The 21,075-nt window shown below is 35.4% G+C and overlaps 1 protein-coding gene and 1 pseudogene across 3 annotated transcripts in view; both read left to right on the top strand.

Annotated features, from left to right (window-relative positions):
- Nucleotides 1-21,075, top strand: part of LOC114025634 (vacuolar protein sorting-associated protein 13A-like) — a 282,189-nt gene that overhangs the window by 128,650 nt on the left and 132,464 nt on the right. For all 3 annotated transcript variants that reach the window (XM_027839101.1, XM_027839103.1, XM_027839102.1), the window contains exons 35-39: nucleotides 6,570-6,714; nucleotides 8,453-8,580; nucleotides 9,477-9,646; nucleotides 15,594-15,811; nucleotides 16,619-16,851. In XM_027839101.1, coding sequence (XP_027694902.1) covers nucleotides 6,570-6,714; nucleotides 8,453-8,580; nucleotides 9,477-9,646; nucleotides 15,594-15,811; nucleotides 16,619-16,851 — 894 coding nt within the window. The remainder of the gene's footprint in view (nucleotides 1-6,569; nucleotides 6,715-8,452; nucleotides 8,581-9,476; nucleotides 9,647-15,593; nucleotides 15,812-16,618; nucleotides 16,852-21,075) is intronic.
- Nucleotides 11,884-12,298, top strand: LOC114025635 (annotated as a pseudogene).

Genomic DNA, 21,075 nt, shown 5'->3' with positions numbered 1-21,075 from the left:
GACACCCCTGCTATGCTGTTGGGCTTCCAAGTTTCTGGAGAAGTAGCAGGTTGTTAGGCAGGGTTTCCTAGGGGTGAGGGATTCACCCCAAGGGAACAGTTTAACCACTTAGCACAAGGGAGATTAGAGATGTCAGGTATTGCCTCTTTCTCTTTTTTATCTTAGAGTTCCAGCCCCAGCCCATCCCATTCCAGACTTGCATTGCCTACGTTTTATGGTTTATTTTATATTTGATGTGTTATGAAAAATGCATATTATAAGAATCAATGTTTTGATATAAAGAATTTTATGCAGAAAAGTGCATTTTCAGCAATCTAGTGAAAGACTACAGTTTTTTGTCGCCCTAGGTTTGTTATCCCCTGTATCCCATAGATTTATTTTATCAGTATTTGTGTATTTTTACTTTTGTGCCATTTTCTAAGAACGTTACCCCTGGGAAAGTTGAAGATTGACCATAATTACAATACAGTATTTGTAAAGTGTACGCAGTGTAGTTATTTACAGAAACACAGAAATTGGAAGTAGCAGATTTTTTTGTGGGGAAACAATAATGCAATTTTATATGTATTAAGTTTGAGGGGTGATTCATAGCTATTTGAAGCACAGATAATTCTTCCTAACTGTACTTTCATATTGGTGTTTTTCTGTGTCTCCTATTAAGATATGGAACACTTTGCCAAATTGCTTATAGTTCTATTTTACTTTGTCTTTTAAAAATACATTTGGTTGTTGTAAGATTTTATACCATTGCATACAAATAATGTACATGTTAAAATTTTCATTTGGAGAGACAGAGCCAAGATGATAGAAAAAAGGCAGGTACTCTTTTGAGTTCTTCCAAATTCCCTTTCTAACAACTTTAAAATAGCTCCTAAAAAAATGAATTTTGGAGCAGCAGGACTAATAGAAGGACAGGGTGAAAAAATTTTCCAGCCCAAGACAACTTAGAAGATTGGTGAGGAGTGAGAGTCAAGTTCATTACAGTGCAGGCCAAACCCCAGCAAGGCATCAGCAAGCCTCAGGACCAACTGAATCAACATGGGCAATTGAATTGGAATTGGTGGCTTCCAGAGCTCTCAGCCCACACACAGAGGAGGTCAGAAGGCGATTATAGGGAACCTTTTGCTGGTATTGGGTGCAGAACTCTATAGTGTTGCTCATATGTGGTTCCAGGTCACAGTTCCAGGGCAAGGAGGAGCATTAGCATACTAGGGCATGTGACTTCAGGTGGACAGGGGCCCTGCTCATAGTTGCAGGGCAGAAAAGAGTGCTCATGGTCACTCATAGACCAGAGTACAGGACAGGACAGCAGTGACCACACCTCTCAGATCATACCATCTTAGAAGAATTGAAAACTTACAGGCCCTCCAGAGCTAGTTCTGAAAAAAGCAGCATGAAAACCTTGAGTTTGGGAAAGTGCCTCCATACCCCAGAAGCAGAGGCCAACTTTCACATAAAGCTAAAAGTAAAGAAATAGGCTGGAAGAATGAGCAAAAACAAAACAAAAAGATCCTGATCATAGAAGGTTACTATAGTGACGGGGAAAATCAAAACATGAACTTGGAAGACGACAGCAGTGTCAACAGCTACATCCAAAGACTCAAAGAAAAATGTGGATTCTTGTCAGGCCCCAAAAGAATTCCTAGAAGAGTTCAAAAAGAAATTTAAAAATCAAATGAAAGAGGTAGAGGAAAAATTGGAAGAAGTGAGAGTGATGCAAGAAAATAATGAATGAAGAGTCAGCAGTTTGGTAAGGAGGCACAAAAAAAAGTTGAAGAAAATAGCACGTAAATCAGAATTGGCCAAATGGAAAAGGTGGTACAAAAGCTCACTGAAGAAAATAATTCCTTAAAAATTAGAATTGGGTAGGTGGAAGCTGATGACTCCATGAGACATCAAGAAACAATAAAACACAGTCAAAAGAATAAAAAAAATAGTATTTGTGAAATATCTTATTGAAGAAACAAATAACCTGGAAAACAGATCAAGGAGAGATAATTTAAGAATTATTAGACTACCTGAAACCCATGGGGAAAAAAAGAGTATAGACTCTCTCCTTCAAGAAATTATCCAAGAGAACTGTACTGATATTTTAGAACCAGATGGTAAAATAGAAATTGAAGAAATCCACTGATCATTTCTTGAAAGAGATCCCAAAATGAAAACTCCCAGGATTTTTAGTAGCCAAATTCCAGAGCTCCCAGGTCAAGGAGAAAATATTTCAAGCAGCCAGAAAGAAATAGTTCAAATTTCTTGGAGTCACAATCAGGATAACACAAGATTTAGCACCTTCTACATCAAAGGATCCAGAGGTCTTGCAATATGATAATCCAGAGGGCAAAGAAGCTAGGATTACAACCAAAAAAAAGTCTCCTATCCAGCAAAACTGAGTTTAATCCATTGGGGGCAAAAATAGACATTTAATGAAATGAGGGCTTTCAAACATTTCTGATGAAAAGACCAAAGCTGCATAGAAAATTTGACTTTCAAATCCAAGACTCAAGAGAGGCATAAAAAGGTAAACACGAAAGAGAACTCATATGGGATTCAGTAAGGCTAAACTGTTTACATTCTTAGCTGGGAAGATGACATTTGTAACTCCTGAGAACTTTATGATTTTTTTAGGGTTGTTAGAAGCAGTATACATCGATAGAGGGCACAGATGTGAGTTGAGTATAGATGGGGTGATATCTAAAAAAAAAATTAAGCAGTGAGAAAGAGGGATCCACTGTGGGGTGGAGATGAGGGAAGTAAGAGGTGGTGGTGGTGGTTATTCAGTCATTCTTTGTGTCTGACTCTTTGTGACCCATGGACCGTAGCACACCAGGCCCTTCTATCCTCCACTACCTCTCAAAGTCTGTCCAGATTCATGTTCATTGTTTTCATGCAGCTATCTATCTCATCCTCTGCCATCTTTTCCTTTTGTTGTCAGTTTTTCCCAACATCAGAGTCTTTTCCATTGAGTCCTGTCTTTTCATTATGTGGCCAAAGTATTTAAGCTTCATTTTCAGTGTTTAACCTTCTAGTGAATAGACTGAATTAATTTCTTTAAATATTGGCTGATTTGATCTCCATGCTGTACAAGGAACTGTCAAAGTCTGTCTTTTCACCGCAATTTGAAAGTGTTGATTCTGTATCTCTCAGCTTTCCGTATAGTCCAGGGGATAGTGAAAATGGGGTAAATTATCTCACATAAAAGAGGCGTGAAAGAGCTTTTACAACGAAGGGGAAGATGGAGTGTTAGGGGTGGACAGTGCTTGAGCCTTAGTCTCACTGGAATTGGCTCCGAGAAAGGAATAACATACACATTCAATTGGGTATGGAAATTTATCTTACCCTACAGAGAAATAGAAGATTTGAAAGGGAGGCCGGTAGACGGGAGGGTGGATTGGGGGAGACGGTGGTGTGAAGAAGATTCCTTTTGAGGAGAGAGAGATAGGGTGAAAGGAGAGTGAGAGGATAAACGGGGAAAATAGGATGTAGGGAAATAGACAGTAGTTGTAATTGTAGAAAAAAAATTTATAGGATGTTTATCTGATAAAGGCCTTATTTCTCAAATTTATAGAGAACTGAGTCAAATTTATAAGAATACAAGTCATTCCCCTGTTGCTAAATGATCAAAGGATATGAACAGGCAGTTCTCAGAAGAAGAAATCCAAGTTATCTATATGAAAACATGTGTTGTCACTATTTATTTGAGAAATGCAGATTAAAATAACTCTTGAGATACCACCTCACACCTTTCAGACTGGTTAATATGATAGAAAGAGAAAATGACAAATTGGAAGGGGATGTGGGAAAATTGAGACACTAAAGTACCATTGATAGAGATATAACTGATTCAGCCATTCTGGAGAGCAATTGGGACTATAAAATATGCGTACCTTTTGACTCAGTAATACCACTACTAGGTCTGTATCCCAAAAAGATTTAAAAAATAAAAAAAGAAGGACCTCTATGTACAAAAATATTTATAGTGGCTCCTTTTGTGGTGGAAAAGAACTGGAAATTGAAGGGATGCCCATCCATTCAACAAATTGTGGCATGTGATTGTGCTGGAATACTATTGTGATATAAGAAATGATGAGCCAGGATGCTTTCAGAAAAACCTGGAAAGATTTACATGAACTGATGCAAAGTGAAGTGAGCAGAACCAGGAGAACATTCTATACAGTAACAGCAGTATTGTTTGATGATCAGCTGTGAATGACTTAGCTATTCTGAGCATTACTATGATGCAAGACAATTCCGAAGGATTTGTGATGAAAAATACCATCTACCTCCAGTGAAAGAACTGATGCAGTCTGACTGCAGATCAAAGCCAACTTGATTTTTTACTTTTTTAAAAATTTCTTGGTTTGGTTTTTTTTTTTTTTTGGTCTGTTTTCTTTTACAACATGACTAAAATGGAAATACATTTTGCCCAACTGCACATGAATAACCTATATCAAATTGCTTGCCTTCTCTACAAGGGGGGAAAGGGAAGAAGGAAAGAATTTGGAACTCAAAATTAAAAAAAAATGTTAAAAATAATTTTTTGGGAAATGGGAAAAAATTTTTTTAAGTCACTAGAACATATTAATACATTGACAAGTCTAGTCATTCTCCCCATTGCTACCTCCTAAGAATAAAGAAATCTAAATAATTCATTTGCTAATTAAATTTTTCATTAAGCTCATTTGACTTTATATGACTGTGTAGAGAGGAAGTGAAGAAAGGGGAAAAGCGGAAACAGATAAGAAATGGTGATATTTATAAATCTCAAAGTCTTATATAAATGTCTTTGATTTCCTGTGAGTTTGAAGAAATCTATATGTTAATGTAGTTAGATGTTGCCAATACACTTGTCTCTGTATTTATTGTGTTTATTAATGTATATAATATGAGATTAGGGAGTGGGGTCATTAGGACAATTACTTATAGATTCAGAATTCTCATTGGAAGTATTTTGATCAATTAAGTATATTATTGGATTTTAAATTTTAGAACTGAAAGAAACATTAGAGATCATCTATATATCTAACCCCTCTGACTTTTGAGAAATTTCAGAGACCCTACAAAACTAAGTTCCCTGTAAATCCAAAAAGCTTTCTGCTCCGTTAATTGCAAGGAGAAGCACACACACACACACACACACACCCCCTCTTATTCTTTAACTTACATACTTTCATGTAAACAAACATGAATTTGAGCATAGTTCATAGTGGCTATAATTTGTGAGCACACTCGGACCCAGGACCATAGGTTTTGAACACGCTTGACATTTTAAGTAGTTTATAGAATAATTCTCCAATGAGCCCATTTATAGATTGTTCAAAATGCTAGCAGCTAGCCTAAGCTTCTGAAGACAAGGTTTTCTTTTTCCTCTTCTTCCTCTTACTTTAATAGTAATATCTTCTTTCTGTTCTTTTGGAAACATTTAAATTCCCCATTTTAAAAGAGCAATTTCCTTGGATCCCTCTTGAAATATCTTCCTTTGACAACCTCCTTATATGACTTTGATAATAGCAATAATTTATATTTGCAAAACACTTTTGTTGTTGTTATTCAATCATGTCTAACTCTTCATGATCCCATTTGGGGTTTTCTTGGCAAATTTAGTGGAGTGGTTTGCCATTTCCTTCTCTAGCTCAATTTTACAGATTAGGGACTGAAGCAAACAGGGTTAAGTGATTTTCCTAGGATCACACAGCTACTAAGTTTCTGAGGCCAGATCTGAAATCAAGAAGATGAGTCTTTCCAATGAGCCACCTTGTTGTCCATGCATAACACTTAGAGGTGTTCAAATGGTTTTACCAACAGTGTGGTATCCCCATTGTTCAGATGAGGAAATGGAGACCCAGAGCATTATGGGAATTGTCCAAGAACATATAATTGTTAAATGTTAGCTGGAATTTAAACCTAGGTGTCTGCAGATTGAAAGCTGAATTTTCTTTCTCCTATACCACAAACTCAAGTCTTTAATTGACTTTACATTCTAGCTTCATTTTTGCTTGATTCAATAACATAATATCAGATTTCAACTATTATTACAATACTGGATTGTTCTGTTAATATAAAATTACTACAATGATTAATTTCATTAATACAGACTAGGTTTTAATTCACTGTTTTATATATTTATAGTTATAATTATTGCTTAATCATTTATCACCCCTTGGTACCTCACATATTATTCCAAGAAACCATAATTAAATCATTCATAATATGCTTTGTTCCATGTTAAATTTTTGTATTAAAAAGAAAAAGAATGCAGGCTTTAAAATAGTAAAGTGACAGTGTGACAATGTGTACAAAATACAATTTTAAAAAATAGCTTTTAGTTTTAGAATATATTTAAACATTTAATTTCTGTAAGATTAGGACATCCTTGTGGAAATCATATATTCCATTATTAAAAATTTAGTGTAGGTTATGTGACCATTTGGAAATGTAGAAGTATAGTCAGTATATATTCATTAATTTTCAAAATCGGTTGTAGAGGACAACTGGATGCTAATGGTTTAATAATTCTTCTAATATTGATGTGTCAAAATGAGAATTTTGTGTTTTCTGCTTACTTGGAACAGCTTATTCTAAGTCAAGAAGACATGACTATGATAGTTAAAATGTTACATGAAAATATATGGATTACAGATACTAATCCTTCAGTAGCTGCAGTCATAGAAGTGTCTAATGGTGTTAGTGACCCTACAACTCATCATCTTTCTGGAGGTATGTTTTTTAACTTTAAGAAATAGTACAGAATCATATGGTTGTTAGTTATTTATTAGTTTTGAGAAAATGTGTGCGAGAATTAATTTATTAATACTTGCATATCTGCTGAGTATTATCTGGTATAAATATTGCAATGCCATTTTTATTATAAATAGTCAAGGATAGACATAATTCTCTCTTGTTACTTTTGCTTCTTTTTCCTTCTATGATAATTCTCATATCTGTTTATCTATTCTCACCTGACTTTGTCTCACATTTCTACCTGTCTATTGCATATCTCAAACAGGATGTCCAATAGGTATCTTACGCTCAATATGTCTAAAACTGAATTCATTTTTTCCCCTCCCAAACCCTCTTCTCTACCAAACTTCCCTATTAGTATCAAGAACACCACCATTCCCCCTTGCCTACCCCCTTCCCCCTAGTCTCACAGGTTCGTTACCTAGGTGTCAACCTTAACTCCTTACTCTCCCTCACCTCTCATATCCAATCTGGTATGAATGTCTATTAATTTTACATTTATTACATCTCTTTTGTGCACTCCCTTGTGTACTTTTCTCCTCTGACACACTTCCACTCTCCATGTATATGTCTTTATCACCTCATATCTTGACTATTGTAATAACCTTCATATTGGTCTCCTTGCCTCAAATCTCTTCCCAGTCCAGTCCATCCTCCACTCAACTGTCAAGATAATCTTCCTGAAGCACAGATTTGACTGTATCGCCATCGCCACCACCCACCTCAGTAAACTCCATTGGCTCCCTTTTGTCTCCAAGATCAGATATAAAATTCTCTGTCTTTTCAAGATCAAAACAGAGAAGGGAAAATTTATTAAAAAACAAAACAAAACAAAAACTTTTGTTATATAGATTTTCTCATCAGAATGGTTTTTGGTCCTTATTTTTTTATTTAAAGTGGTGGTGCAGTTGAAAGTGTGCTTGATCTAAAGTCAAAGGACCTAAGTTAAGATTCTGGCTTTTCTACTTACTGCCTGTAACCTCAGGCAAGTCACTTAACATTTCTAGGCCTCAGTTCTCTCAGCTATAAAATATGGGTCAACAGTGAAAGAGAGCAAAAATGTGTAGACTCTACAAGCATCTTGCTTTCTGGATCATGAATATTTGGAGGAAGAATTTTTTCTTATGAATTTGCAATTTTTTTAGTGTAGGGAGCTATGAGGAATTTCTCTACCATTTCACTGCTACGCATTTTATAAAGAGAGTTATTTGAGATGACTTGCTCCAGGTAATAAAAATAGTATGTGTCAGACAGCACATGAGCCTAGGTTGTTTGACTGTCTTATTAGATGAATTAAAAAGATGGGCCTTCGTTGCAGGGACAAGCATGGGTTACTGTATGATTTTATTTTAAGCTTTGATTTATTCAGTACTTCTACCAGTACATTTATGACAAATTATATGTATTTTATATGTGTGTGTGTGTGTGTGTGTGTGTGTGTGTGTGTGTGTTTGTGTGTGTATAGAGAGAGGGTAAATTTTCCAGCTGACTCCCATATTGCTGCATGTTATTAAAAAAATATTAAGTAAAAATGAATGTTAGTGAAATCAGATCTTTTTTCTCACCGTTTTCTCTGGTGTCTCTGATGAAGTTTTTATCATATATTATATGTTCTCATCTGTTAAAGTCACTATAAAAGGTAAAGCTTTTTTAAAAAAAGTGCTTTTCTGTTATTTTAATTCTCGTGTTTTTCAATGCCTCCAATTTCTCTAAGGAACAACTTTAGTGACAGCAGCAGTGGTAGAAATGCATTCACAAGCACCACGTATTAAGACTACATTAAACCTCAATTTCAGAACTGACTATATGACCTTAACAGTATATAGCCCAGATCCTAAAAATGTAAGTAGTGGAAGCAGGTAAAATAATATCCATGTTACCTTTCAGTGGCATTAGTTTTAGTGTCTGATTTTAGACCAGTTATGAAAAAGCATATGAATGTATGAAATTACTGAGGGAGAGGATATAGAAAAGAGAGAGGAGCATAAGAACAGATATTTGGTTGAACCCCTCATTGATGTGTCACTATGAGAAATCAGTGAAAGAGATGGAAGGAGCAGTTGAATTTAGAAATGTATTATCCGAAGATTAGGAAAGAGGGTTGTGGTCAGTTGGGTCAATAAAACAAAGATAAGAGGGTGACTGAAAAAAGGGTTATTGTATTTGATGATTAGGAGGTCACTGGTGACCTTTGAGAGAGCAGTTTCATTGAAAAGGATATATAAATTCAAAGACACATGAAATGGGATAGAAGGAAAAAGGGAAGGATATTTATGGGCCTGGGGAAACCTAGGTGTGGTTTGTAGATAGACGGAAGGAGCTATTGCATCTAGGGAAAAACTGAAGATACCAGTAAGTTTAGGATAGGAGCTGGTCCCCCCTCCCCCTTTTTCATTTTTGTATTTTAAATGCCTAGCATGAAACTTTGAACATAGCATGTTTTTATTAAAATTTTTGTTGAATTGAATTAATTGCTTCCATTATTAGTAGGCAAAAAAATTTCTGATACTCTAATATTAATGTTTGCATTTCCTTAAATCACAGAAAGCCAGGGGATTATATATAATAAAGAGTTTAATCAATAATTTATAGTGTAATAAATTTTAAAATGTAACTTTTTTTTCCCCATTCATTTCCACATATATATTGAACACTAACTTTGATTACAATAGTGTTTTTTTTGGTGGGGGGAAAGGGGAGAGCAAGTTAATATTTGTGCTTATTTCTCTTTCAAATAGACTTCCTTCATAGATGTTCGAGATCCTCAGTTGAAACTTGCAGAGTTTAAATTGGAACAGATTTTAATTGTGGGGAAAATGTTGACAGATGACTCGGTGTTTTTTTCATTCTCCTTGAAACACTGTATATTAGAAGATAAACAGAGCCATATCCGGAAGGCAGCTCCACAGTATGTATAGTAACAGTTTTCTGAGTTTATGCTTAGGCAATACTAGATTTATAACTGTTACAAATCTTTAATAAAATGTCACTTCTCAATCAACTTGTAAAATAATTACCTCAAGCAACAGTAATAATGATAATTACATTTTATATCATTTTAAATGTGGGGGCACTTCAAACATGGTCTCATTTCATATCCATAGCAGCCCTGAGAGATTGGTTCTGTGTATATTTTTATACTTATTTTACACATGGTAAAACTGAGGATAAGAAAGTTTGTTATACTCCACAGTTATACAACTAGTAAATAATCTGAGGCAGCAAATGAAAGCAGGGTTTTTCTGACACCTGTCAGCTGTACTACACAGTTTCCTCATTAAGTCATGTTAGGTAACCATTGATAGGCAACTGTGTAGTAGTCTTATTATCTTCTCAGATCACGTATATGAGATGCAGTGGAGAGCCTCTAAAGAATTTTCATCATGACAAGAACTACCCATTTCTTTGTCTTATTAGTCCTATGAGTACAGATGATATCGTCAGAAGAATACTGAAGGATTACAGTGCTAACGATTACATAGTCCTGGACAAAATACCTTTGGAGGGGATTATGAGAAATAGTAATTAGGGGGATCAGGATAGGCGTTTTGTAGGAAGTGGCAAATGAACTAAGCCTTGAAAAAAAAATTGAAAAAAAAAAAAAGCTAAGGAATCTCTAAAGTGAGAATGAATATTATATTGTGAATTGTATATAAGTGCATTGTGAACATGGATGATTGTATGAAGTGAACAAGCATTTATTAAACTCTTACCACGTACTCTGCACTGTGCTACGCACTGGGATTGCAAAGAATGGCAACAATCTTCTTTGTTGTTGTTCAGTCATTTTAGTTGTGTCTGACCCTTTCTGACCCTGTTTGGGGTTTTTTTTTAATTAATTTTTTGTTTTCAGCAATCACTTCCAAATGCATTTGAGTTTTAAATTTTTCCCGCTCCCTCCTGGCCTCCCTCCACAAGACGGTGTGCAATCTGATGTAGGCTCTAAGTATACATTCCTATTAAACATATTTTCACATTAGTCGTGTTGTAAGGAAGAGTTAGAACCAATAGGAGGAACCATAAAAAAGAGGAACCAAAGCAAAACAGAAGGGAAAAAAGAGCAAATAGCATGCTTCAATCTGCATTCAAACTCCATAGTTTTTTCTCTGGATGTGCATAGCATTTTCCATCATGAGATGTCTTGGAGATATTTTTGGAGATGTCTTAGATCCTTGTATTGCTGAGAAAGGCTAAGTTTATCAAAGTTAGTCATCACACAACGTGGCTGTTACTGTGTACAATATTCTCCTGGTTCTGCTCACTTCACTCAGCATCAGTCCATACAAGTCTTTCCAAGTTTTTCTGAAGTCTGCCTGTTTATCATTTCTTATAACACGATAGTATTCCATTACATTCATATACCACAACTTGTTCAGCCATTCCCCAATTGATGGACATCCCCTCATTTCCAATACTTTGCCATGACAGAAAGAATTGCTATAGATATTTTTGTTTTCTTGACAAAGCTATTATAGTGGTTTGCCATGTCCTTCTCTAGCCCATTTTATAAATGAGGAAACTGAGGCAAACAAGACAAAGTGACTTTCCCAGGGTCACACAGCTAGTAAGTGTCTTAGGCCAGATTTGAACTCAGGAAGATGAGTCTCCCTGACTCCAAGCTTAGCACTCTTTCCACTTCTTTCATTCTAAAGGGGAAACAAAATGCAAACAACTATGTAGATACAAGATACATACAGATTAAATTGGAGGTCATCTCAGAGGGAAGGTACTAGCATTGTGGATTGTTGGGGAAAAAACCCTTGGAATAAGATAAGAAATCAAGAGGTATAGATGAGGAAGGAGAATTTTAGGCATAGGAGATAGCCAGTTAATAGGTATGAGGTTGGAAAATGAAGTGTCAGGTGTGAGGAAAACAAGGCTAGTTTGAGTGGCACGTGGAATACATGAAGGAAAATTAAATTCATTATCTTTGAAAGCTAAGCTGGAGCCTATTCATGAAGGTCTATTTATATGTTAGCCTAGACCAGAGGAAGCCATTAAATCTTCTTCATCAGGGGAAGTAGCGTTGTCAGATCTCTCCTTTAGAAATATCAGATTGTCTCTTTCCCTGTCGCCGCTGAGTCGAGCGAGAGTCGGAGGCTCCCAGGTGTTTTCAAAATTTAGCTTCACTCGTGAACCGCTGCCATGGCTGAGGAAGGCATTGCTGCTGAAGATGTATTGGACGTTAACACCATTCTACGAGAAGTGCTGAAGACTGCACTCATCCACGATGGCCTAATTTGTGGAATTTGTGAAGCTGCCAAAGCTTTGGACAAACGCCAAGCCCATCTTTGTGTTCTTGCTTCCAGTTGTGATGAACCTATGCATGTAAAGTTTTTGAGGCCCTGTGTGCTAAGCACCGAATCAACTTGATCAAGGTTGATGACAGCGAGAGGCTGGGTGAGAGTGGGTAGGCCTCTGACAGAGAGGGAAAGCCCTGTAAAGTGGTAGGCTGTAGTTGCATTGTTGTTAAGGACTATGGCAAGGAATCTCAGGCCAAAGATGTCATCGAAGAATATTTTAAATGCAAGAAATGAATAAAATAAAAGCCTTGGTCTGAGGAAAAAAAAAAAAAGAAATATCAGAATGGCAGCTGTGTGGATAAGTTGGAAATGGGAGAAACTGGAGCCAGCTGAATTAGGAAAGAAATTGAATAAGCCCTCAGTGAACTCCCTAAGAAAAAATTCCCAAAACCAGATGGATTTACAAGGGAATTTTACCAAACATTTAAGTTACAACTATCTGAATACTAAATAAACTATTTGAAAAACAGTTTAAAGAAGTCATTCTACCACATCCCTTTTATGACACAATATGGTTTTGATACCTAAATCAAGAAGAGCAAAAGTAGGGAAAGAAAACTATAGGCCAATTTTCTTACTTGGATGTACACGCAAAAACTTTAAATAAAATACTAGCAAGGTGATTGCAGCAGTATATCACAAAGATTATACACTAAGACCAGCTGCTATTTATACCATGAATTCAAGGCTCGTTCAATATTACGAAAACTATCAGCATAATTGAACATACTAATAACAAAAACAAAAATCATGTGATTATATCAATGGATACAGAAACATTTTTTGACAAAATTCAATACACACTCTTATTAAAAACTAAATTATATTAAATTAAAACTAAATTATTTAAAGCCAGTGGAGCCTTTCTTAAAATGTTGAGTAGTATCTATCTAAAACCAAGGAGAAGTATTATCTGTAATGGAAATAAACATGTAGCCTTCCCAATAAGATCAGGATGAAGTACGAGTGCTCGTTATCACCACTATTATTTAATCTTGCACTAGAATCGCTAGCTATAGCAGTAAGACAAGACAAAACAATTGAAGGAATAAAAATAGGCAACTAAAGCATCACTCTTTGCAGATAACATGATGACTTAGAGAAACCTAAAGAATCAACTAAAAAAACTAATGAAAAAAATGAACAACTTAAGCAGAGTTGCAGGTTATAAAATAGACCCACATAAATCATCATCATTTTTACATAGTACAACCAAGAAAACCCAATAGCAAGAGATAGAAAGAGAAATTCTATTTGAAATAACTGAAGACAACACAAAATACACGGAAGTCTGCCTGCCAAGATGAATCCAGGGACTAAGTGAACACAATTACAAAACCTTCTTTACAGAAATAAAGACAGATCTAAACAACTGTTGAAATATTAATTGCTCATGGGTAGGCTGAGCTAATATAGTAAAAATGACAATTCTGTCTAAGTTAGTTTACTTATTCAGTGCCATACCAACCAACCAAGCAACCAAAGAATTATTGCATAGAGCTAGAAAAAAAAAATTCATCTGGAAGAACAAAAGGTCAATCACGGGAAGGGAATCAATGAAAAAGATGTGGTAGAAGGCAATCTAGCAGTTTCAGATTTCAGTCTATGTTACAAAGTGTTAATCATCCAAACAGTCAGGTCCTGGTTAAGAAAGGCAGATTAGGTACATAATACATAGGAGTAAATGTCCATAGTAATCAAGTGTTTGATAAACCTGAAGATCCAAGGTTTGGGGGGTAAGAACTCACCATTTGACAAAAATTGCTGGGAAAAATGGAAAGCAGTTTGGCAGAAATGAGGCAGAGACTAACATCTCATACCATATACCAAGATGAGGTCAAAATGGGTAATGGGTTTAAACATAAAGGGTGATACCATAAGCAAATTAGGGGAGCATGGATAAGGGAAGGGTTTATGACCAATAGAGAAAGAGGATCATGGGAAGTCAAATGGACAATTTTGATCAATGAATTGTAAAAGCAAAACTAATGCAGCCAAAATTAGAAGAGAAATGGGAAATTCAGAAAAATTTACATCAAGTTCCTCTGATAAAAGTATAGTTTCTCAAATATATAGAGAACTGAGCCAGATTTATTGAAATACAAACTATTCCCCAGTTGATATATGGTCAAAGGACATGAACAAGTAGTTCTCAAAAGAAGAACTTAAAGCTATCAATAGTCACATTAAACATGCTCTAAGTTACTATTGATTAGAGAAATGCAAATTAAAACAACTGAGATACCACTTCACACTTACCAAATTGTCTAACAGGACCAAAAAGAAAAATGACAAATGCTGGAGGGAACGTGGGAAAATTGGGACACTAACACAGTGACAGTGGAGTTGTGAACTGGTCCAACCATTCTGGAGAAAAATTTGGAAATATACTCAAAGGGTTATAAAACTGCATTTCCTTTCACTCAGAAACACTACTACCAGGTCTTTATCCTAACAAGAGCAAAGAGAAGGGGAAAGGACCTATTTGTACAAAAATATTTATAAGCAGCTCTTTTTGTAGTGAAGAAGAATTGAAAGTTGAGGGAATGCCTATCAATCAGGAACTTGTAGTTTTTGTATATGATTGTGATGGAACACTATTGTGTTATAAGGAATTACAAGCACGATGGTTTCAGAATACCTTTTGTGAACTTAGGCAAAGTGAAGTGAGCAGAACCAGGAAAATATGGTGCATAGTAGCCCCAATATTGTAAGGTTGATCAGCTGTGAAAAGCTTAGCTACTCTGATCAAGAAAAGAATCCAATGCAATTATAAAGGACTCGTGATTTAAAAAAAAAATGCTCTTTACCTTCAGAGAGGGAACTTTTGAACTCTGAATGCAGTTTGAAGCATGCCTTTTTTTTTAAACTTAATTTTTCTTTTTTTCTTTTTCTTTCACAAAATGGGTCATATTGGAAATGGGTTTCGCATGACTTCACAGATATAATTACTATCTTCCCTTCTCATGGAAAAAAGCATAACTGGAGGTTGGAAGGGAATTGGAACTTAGTATTTCCAAAAAATTAATGTTATAAGTTCTTTTATGTTTAATTGTGAAATATTGAAGAAATAAAAATATATTTTAATGAAAAGGAAGTTATTAATGCAGTGCAGTAAGATTTGCAAGAAAGTGGAAATGGTCTCTTCATTGCCTTCTTGGGACAGCTTTAAAGATACACTAAATTTGCTAGCACTAATGCTATAATCTGAAGAGAAACAGGATTTTTTTTAAACCCTTTTTTGGTGTATGTTTCATGGGCCTCTTGGTCAGATTAAATTTTTGTATCCTTTCCTAGAATAATTTTTAAAAATGCATACATTGAAAATTCATACAATTATAATGGAAAGCAATTACAGTGAAATGTCTTTAGTGCTTTCCTTGTTAAACTAAGTGAAACATCTCCACAACATTCATTATCATTAACCAAATTCCTTCTATAGTTAAAAAGTCAAGGAAATTTTGGAAATCTTTGAACCTGTGGTCATTTGTTAGATGTGTTGGTATTGGGACTGCCTTTATATAGAAATGATGTAATCCTTATGCCTTTCAGAATGATTGGACTTACGGTCGGCTTTGAAAGAAAGGATATGATGGATGTAAGATACAAACGAAATAAAGATGGTGTTGTAATCGATGCCATTTTACAAGAGCTATATCTCTGTGCAAGTATAGAATTCCTGAAGGCAGTTGCAGATGTCTTTCTTACAGCTTTTAGTAGTGATATTGTTATAGAGACTACTGCTGTTCAAAAGTGCTCCTCAAAAGAAGGTGAGTTATAGGTTTATACTGATCTGACAGCTTACAGTTAATTTTGCTGTAGTGATCCAAAAGATTTATTTCTTGGTGAAATCATAAATGTGATTGTAATGGTTTTTCCATATTTTAATATTGTATGATTTTAGAAGCAATTTTTATTTAGTTTATTGTTTTTTTATTGGTAAATAAATCATGTCATTGGGGCAGCTAGGTGGCACAGTGAATAGAGCACCGACCCTGAAGTCAGGAGTACCTGAGTTCAAATCTGGCCTCAGATCAAACACTTACTAGCTGTGTGACCCTGGGCAAGTCACTTAACCCCAATTGCCTAAGAACAAACAAACAAACAAAAATAAATCATATCATCTTAAAAAGGTAGGGGTGTGTGTGCATTCACACACATCAAGAAACACTTTTGAAAATTTAGATATACTACTTATAAGATTACTCTAAACATCTCAATTTTACAATAACATAATATGTTACAGCCATTATGTAGTAAGTCATGAAACAGTAGCATAGTGGTTTAAATAAAAATTCTCTAGTACTTCACTACTGATTTTATCCATGTGAGTAGTCCCTTTGCTAATGAAGTTAGTAAATTATTCATGAATTAGATCATCTTTGAAATTTTTTTGTGAAATATTCATCACTTATGTTGTTAACTTGGTTATGAACCTCCATAAATCTAGCTAGCCTGGTCCTTGAATGGCAGACATAAAGGCTCATACTCTTTTTAAATACATAAAATATCAGTACAACTTAACCTTTTTAGAATACAAGATTTAACACTAATATTTAAAATGTTATTTTATTTAGTGCAATTAGATACAGAAGAGAAATGGGAAATGAATATTTTGATTAAAAATCCTGAAATTGTGTTTGTGGCTGATTTGTCAAGACATGATGCTCCATCATTAGTACTTACAACACAATGTGAAATCTGTTGTAAGTGGGCACCTCTTTTAGCAACAATAACCGCTGCAATTAAAGATCTCCAAGTGAAAGCATGTCCATTTCTTCCAGGAAAGAGAGAAGGCAAAGTCACTACGGTTAGTATTCTCTTTTAAATATCTTAGTTCAAATTAATTTATTTTTAAATGTTTATTGTTTTCTTTTTGTTTTTCCATCAATGATTTTTCCAAATATATCATGCCTTCCTCCTCTATCCAGTGAGCCATCGTTTGCAACAAAGGAAAAAAAAGAGGCAAAAAATGAGGTTTAGCAAAACTAACTGATATATCCATCATATCTGATAATATCTGCAATATTCCGCAGTCTTAATGCCTTACCTCTTCAAGGGGAGGGACATGAATTTTCTTAACTTCTCAGGGACACAATGTTCATTGTCCCTTGACCACACCCCCTTAGTTATTTTGATTTGCATTTTCATTTTATAAAATGAACTGCTTTTTCTTTTACATAATATATATTTTTGAGTGTGTTTCTCTATACCCTTCTGTTCTTTATAACAAAGAGTAAGTGAGATGTGAGGAAAAGTCATCAAGCAAAGCCAATCAACAAATCAAAGAAGTGTTACATTGTATGTAATGTTCTACACTTTGGTCTCTTGATTCTGCATAGAAGGGAGGGAGAGATGCCTTCTCTTATATCTTCTTTCAAGCCAATTTTGATCCTTACAATTTTATAACATTGTTTTAGCTGTTTTGTTTCTGTTTTCCCATTATTGTTGTAATAATTGTACACTTTTTATTTTCCTGGTCTCCATTTATAGAGGAGCTAAATTCTTTGAAAAGGCTGTTTACAATGGACAAATCCACTTTCTCTCCTTTTACTCAGTTTTCTTAAACCTCTTATAATCTGGCTTCTGATCTTATCATTCCACTGAAACTGCTCTTTCCAACGTTATTAATGATCTCTTAGTTACCATGTCCAGTGACCTTTTCTCAATCCTCATTCACCTTGACCTCTCTGTAGTCTTTGACATTGTTTATAATCCTTTCTGCCTTGATAATCTCTCCTCTCTAGGTTTTCAGGATTGTACTCTCTCCTGGTTCTTCTTCTACCTATCTGACATTCCTTTCTAGGTTTTCTTTCCTTGATCCTCATCCAGGTGATACTCTCCAGCTGTAGGAATCTTTCATAGTTCTATCCTGGGCCGCCTTCTCTTCTTCTCTCAGACTACTTCACTTGTTGATTTTTTCAACACTGTGGATTTAATTGCCATCTCAGTGCTGACGGTTCTCAAATCTATTTTTCTAGTCTTGACCTTTCTGCTTACCTCCAGTCTTCCCCTCTCTAACTACCTTTCAGAAACCTTGAACTGGATATCCAGTAGACAGCTTAAGCTCAACATGCCCTAAACTAGACTCATTATCTTTTGCCGTAAATCCTTCCCATCTCCTATCTTCTCTATTACTTGAGAATGTGGCACCATTCTCCCAGTCTCTAAGGCTCACAACTTTAGAAATCATCCTATATTCTTAACTGCCTCATATTCCCTCATGTCTGAGCTGTTGCCAAGGCCTATTGATTTCACCTTTGCAACATTTCTCTGATAACACTCCTTCTGACGCTGCCACTATCCTGGCACAGCACCTCATCACCTCATATCTAGAGTGTTATAATAGTCTGCTGGTGTGTCTGCGTTCCTCAAGTCTTTTCCTACTCCTCCATTCATCCTCTGTTCACCCACTAAAATGATTTTCTTAAAGCACAGGTCCGATCATGTCACCTCTCACTCGATAAACTCCTGTAGCTTCCTTTTGCATCTAGCAGGAAAAATAAAATAAACTGCCCTGTTTGGCATTCAGGCAGTCCCCTCCTACCTTTTTACACTTTACTCCCCAACGTGTACTTTTTGATCCAGTGACACTGGTCTCCTAGCTGTTACATGAACAAAATACTACATCTCTTAAGCTGTAGGCATATTCTCTTGTTATCCTTTTCCTCCTTATTTCTTCCTACTTCCTTCACTAGCATTTTTTGAGTTCAACTAAAATCTCATCTCCTGTTGGAGTCCTTTCCCAAGCTTTTTAATTCTAATGCCTTCCCTCCATATTTATCTTATGTGTTGCCTGCTTTGTATATATTTTATTGCATGTTGTCTCCTGCATTAGAGTGTGTGCTCCCAGAGAGCAGGGACTGTCTTTTGTCTTTTTGTATCCCCAGCGATTAGCACAGTGCTTGTTGTATAGCAGGAACTTAATAAATGTTTTTTAATTGAGTCTCTTTACTGTAGTAAGTTTTCCCAGACCTCTCTGGGTTTATCCTGTTCATTATTTCTACAGCACAATAATATCCCACATTATATCCATGAACCACAGCTTGTTGAACCATTCCCCAATCTGCTTTGTTTGTACTTTGCTACTACAAAAAGTGCTGCTATGAATATTTTGGTGTATATGGGACCATTCTTTCTTTCTTTGACCTTCATGAGGAATATATCTAAGAATCTGAACTCTGTATCTAACGGTATGGACATTTTAGTCACTTTGTTGGTATAATTGTAAATTGCTTTCTAGAATAGTACTGAAAATTCAGATGAAGCTGTGATCTCATTATTTTGGCAGTCCTCTTTAGTGATGTAGATTGCAGCTTATCAATGACTATTCATCCTGTTGGACTTTCCTGTCCTCTCCTAAGTTCACCACTAGAGAAGTCCGCTCAGAGTGGTCTTCCTTGTTTGAGTGAAATACTATGGCTATCCTCCCTCCTTCCTGTCACAAGTGTCCATTTTCCCTTACTATCATATAATACATTGTTCATCTTTCTTTTCTGTCCCAGATAACATAAGGTCTATAGATTTTCCATTTAAATGCGTGTTGAAATCTGGGCAATAGAGATGCTTCATCCATTTGCTCTTTTCCTTTGTGATTGTGGGCCAAGGTCTTTTGGATTATTGTGATTCTGTTCCAAGAGGTTCTGCTGTGTTCTTCTCTTCATTTCTCTTATACAACTCCATTGTGTGGTAGAAAGTATGTTCTATCTGGAGTCAGGAAGACAGTTCAAATCTGGACATTTACTAGTTTTGTGATCCTAGGCAAATCATTTAACCTCTATCTACCTAAGCTTCATCTATAAAATGAGCATAATAATAGTGCATACCTCCCAGGAACGTTGTGAAGGTCAAAGGAGATAAAATTTGTAAGTACTTTGCAATCCTTAAAGTGTTATATGAATGCTAGATGTTGGTATTGTTGTTATTATCATTTATTATACTGTCTGCGCCATAATACTAATGGACAAGCTTTATAGTACCACATTGTTCAGAAACAGGAGCATGTGCTGGACTTCATCAACTATAGGGAATCATTCAGCCTGGTCATTCTCCTTTATCACAATGTTTAATGCTTTTGGCAAGTGAGTGTGGCAAGTGGAATAAAACAGGGATGTGAGTGTGTGTGTGTGTGTGTGTGTGTGCATATCACATACACGTAGATACCCACATCCCTGTTTTATTCCTCTCTTGATGTTTATGATCAGAGAATTGTTGAACAGGGTTATACCTGTTATTATATCTTTCACATAATCTTAAATGACTTATATGTCTGGAAAGGCAGCCATTTTAAGAGCCTAAAAGGCAATATTTTTTCCCACCAAAATTTTGTGTGTGTGTGTAAGTGTAATCAACAAACAGTAAGCACAGTGGGATCTTATATTCTCAACATCTTTCAGTTATATAAAAATAGCTGCTGGCTAATACTTTATAAAGATATCTTCATGTATTGATAACTTATAAAGATTTCACGTAGATGAGAGAATAGACATATATAATCAATGTTCTCTCAGTAACATTTTTTTAGGTATTAATAAGTTCCAAGATTTTAAATATTGTGTATGTGTGTACACGCATGTGTGCGTTTATTTGTATTTATATCTATTCCTCAGTGCACTTGCAACTTTTTCACCTCTATCTTGGATCTCTTCTACATACTCTTGGTCTAATCTGGTTATTTTTCTTCTCTGTTCTCTTTAGTGCCATTTGTGCCTCTTCTAGAAGCTCATTTAGCATTATCATATTAGGGTCAAAATGTCCTGCCATCTCCTATCCTTGATAGAAAAAACATTTTGCTAAATAGCTTTTTGCAAATCATTTGTTTTTCTTCTATTTGCAGTTCTTTTCTTTTTATCCCTGAATACTTCTGGGATAACTTTGCCCATTTATCTTGTTCAACTTTAAAATGTTTTATTCTCAGTTATTTCTCTTTGCTTTATGAGATAATACTGCTAATACCAATCCATCGTACTTCTCTGTAAGATTTCACAAATGAGTTTACATTTTAATTTGGTGTTGTGGTTTGCAACCATTTCTC

Source organism: Vombatus ursinus, unplaced genomic scaffold (assembly GCF_900497805.2).
Source record: "Vombatus ursinus unplaced genomic scaffold, bare-nosed wombat genome assembly UNPS02014832.1, whole genome shotgun sequence".
In the NCBI taxonomy this organism is placed as follows: domain Eukaryota; kingdom Metazoa; phylum Chordata; class Mammalia; order Diprotodontia; family Vombatidae; genus Vombatus; species Vombatus ursinus.
The sequence above is the reverse complement of the archived record's forward strand: the minus strand, read 5'-3'. Positions and strand labels throughout refer to the sequence as shown.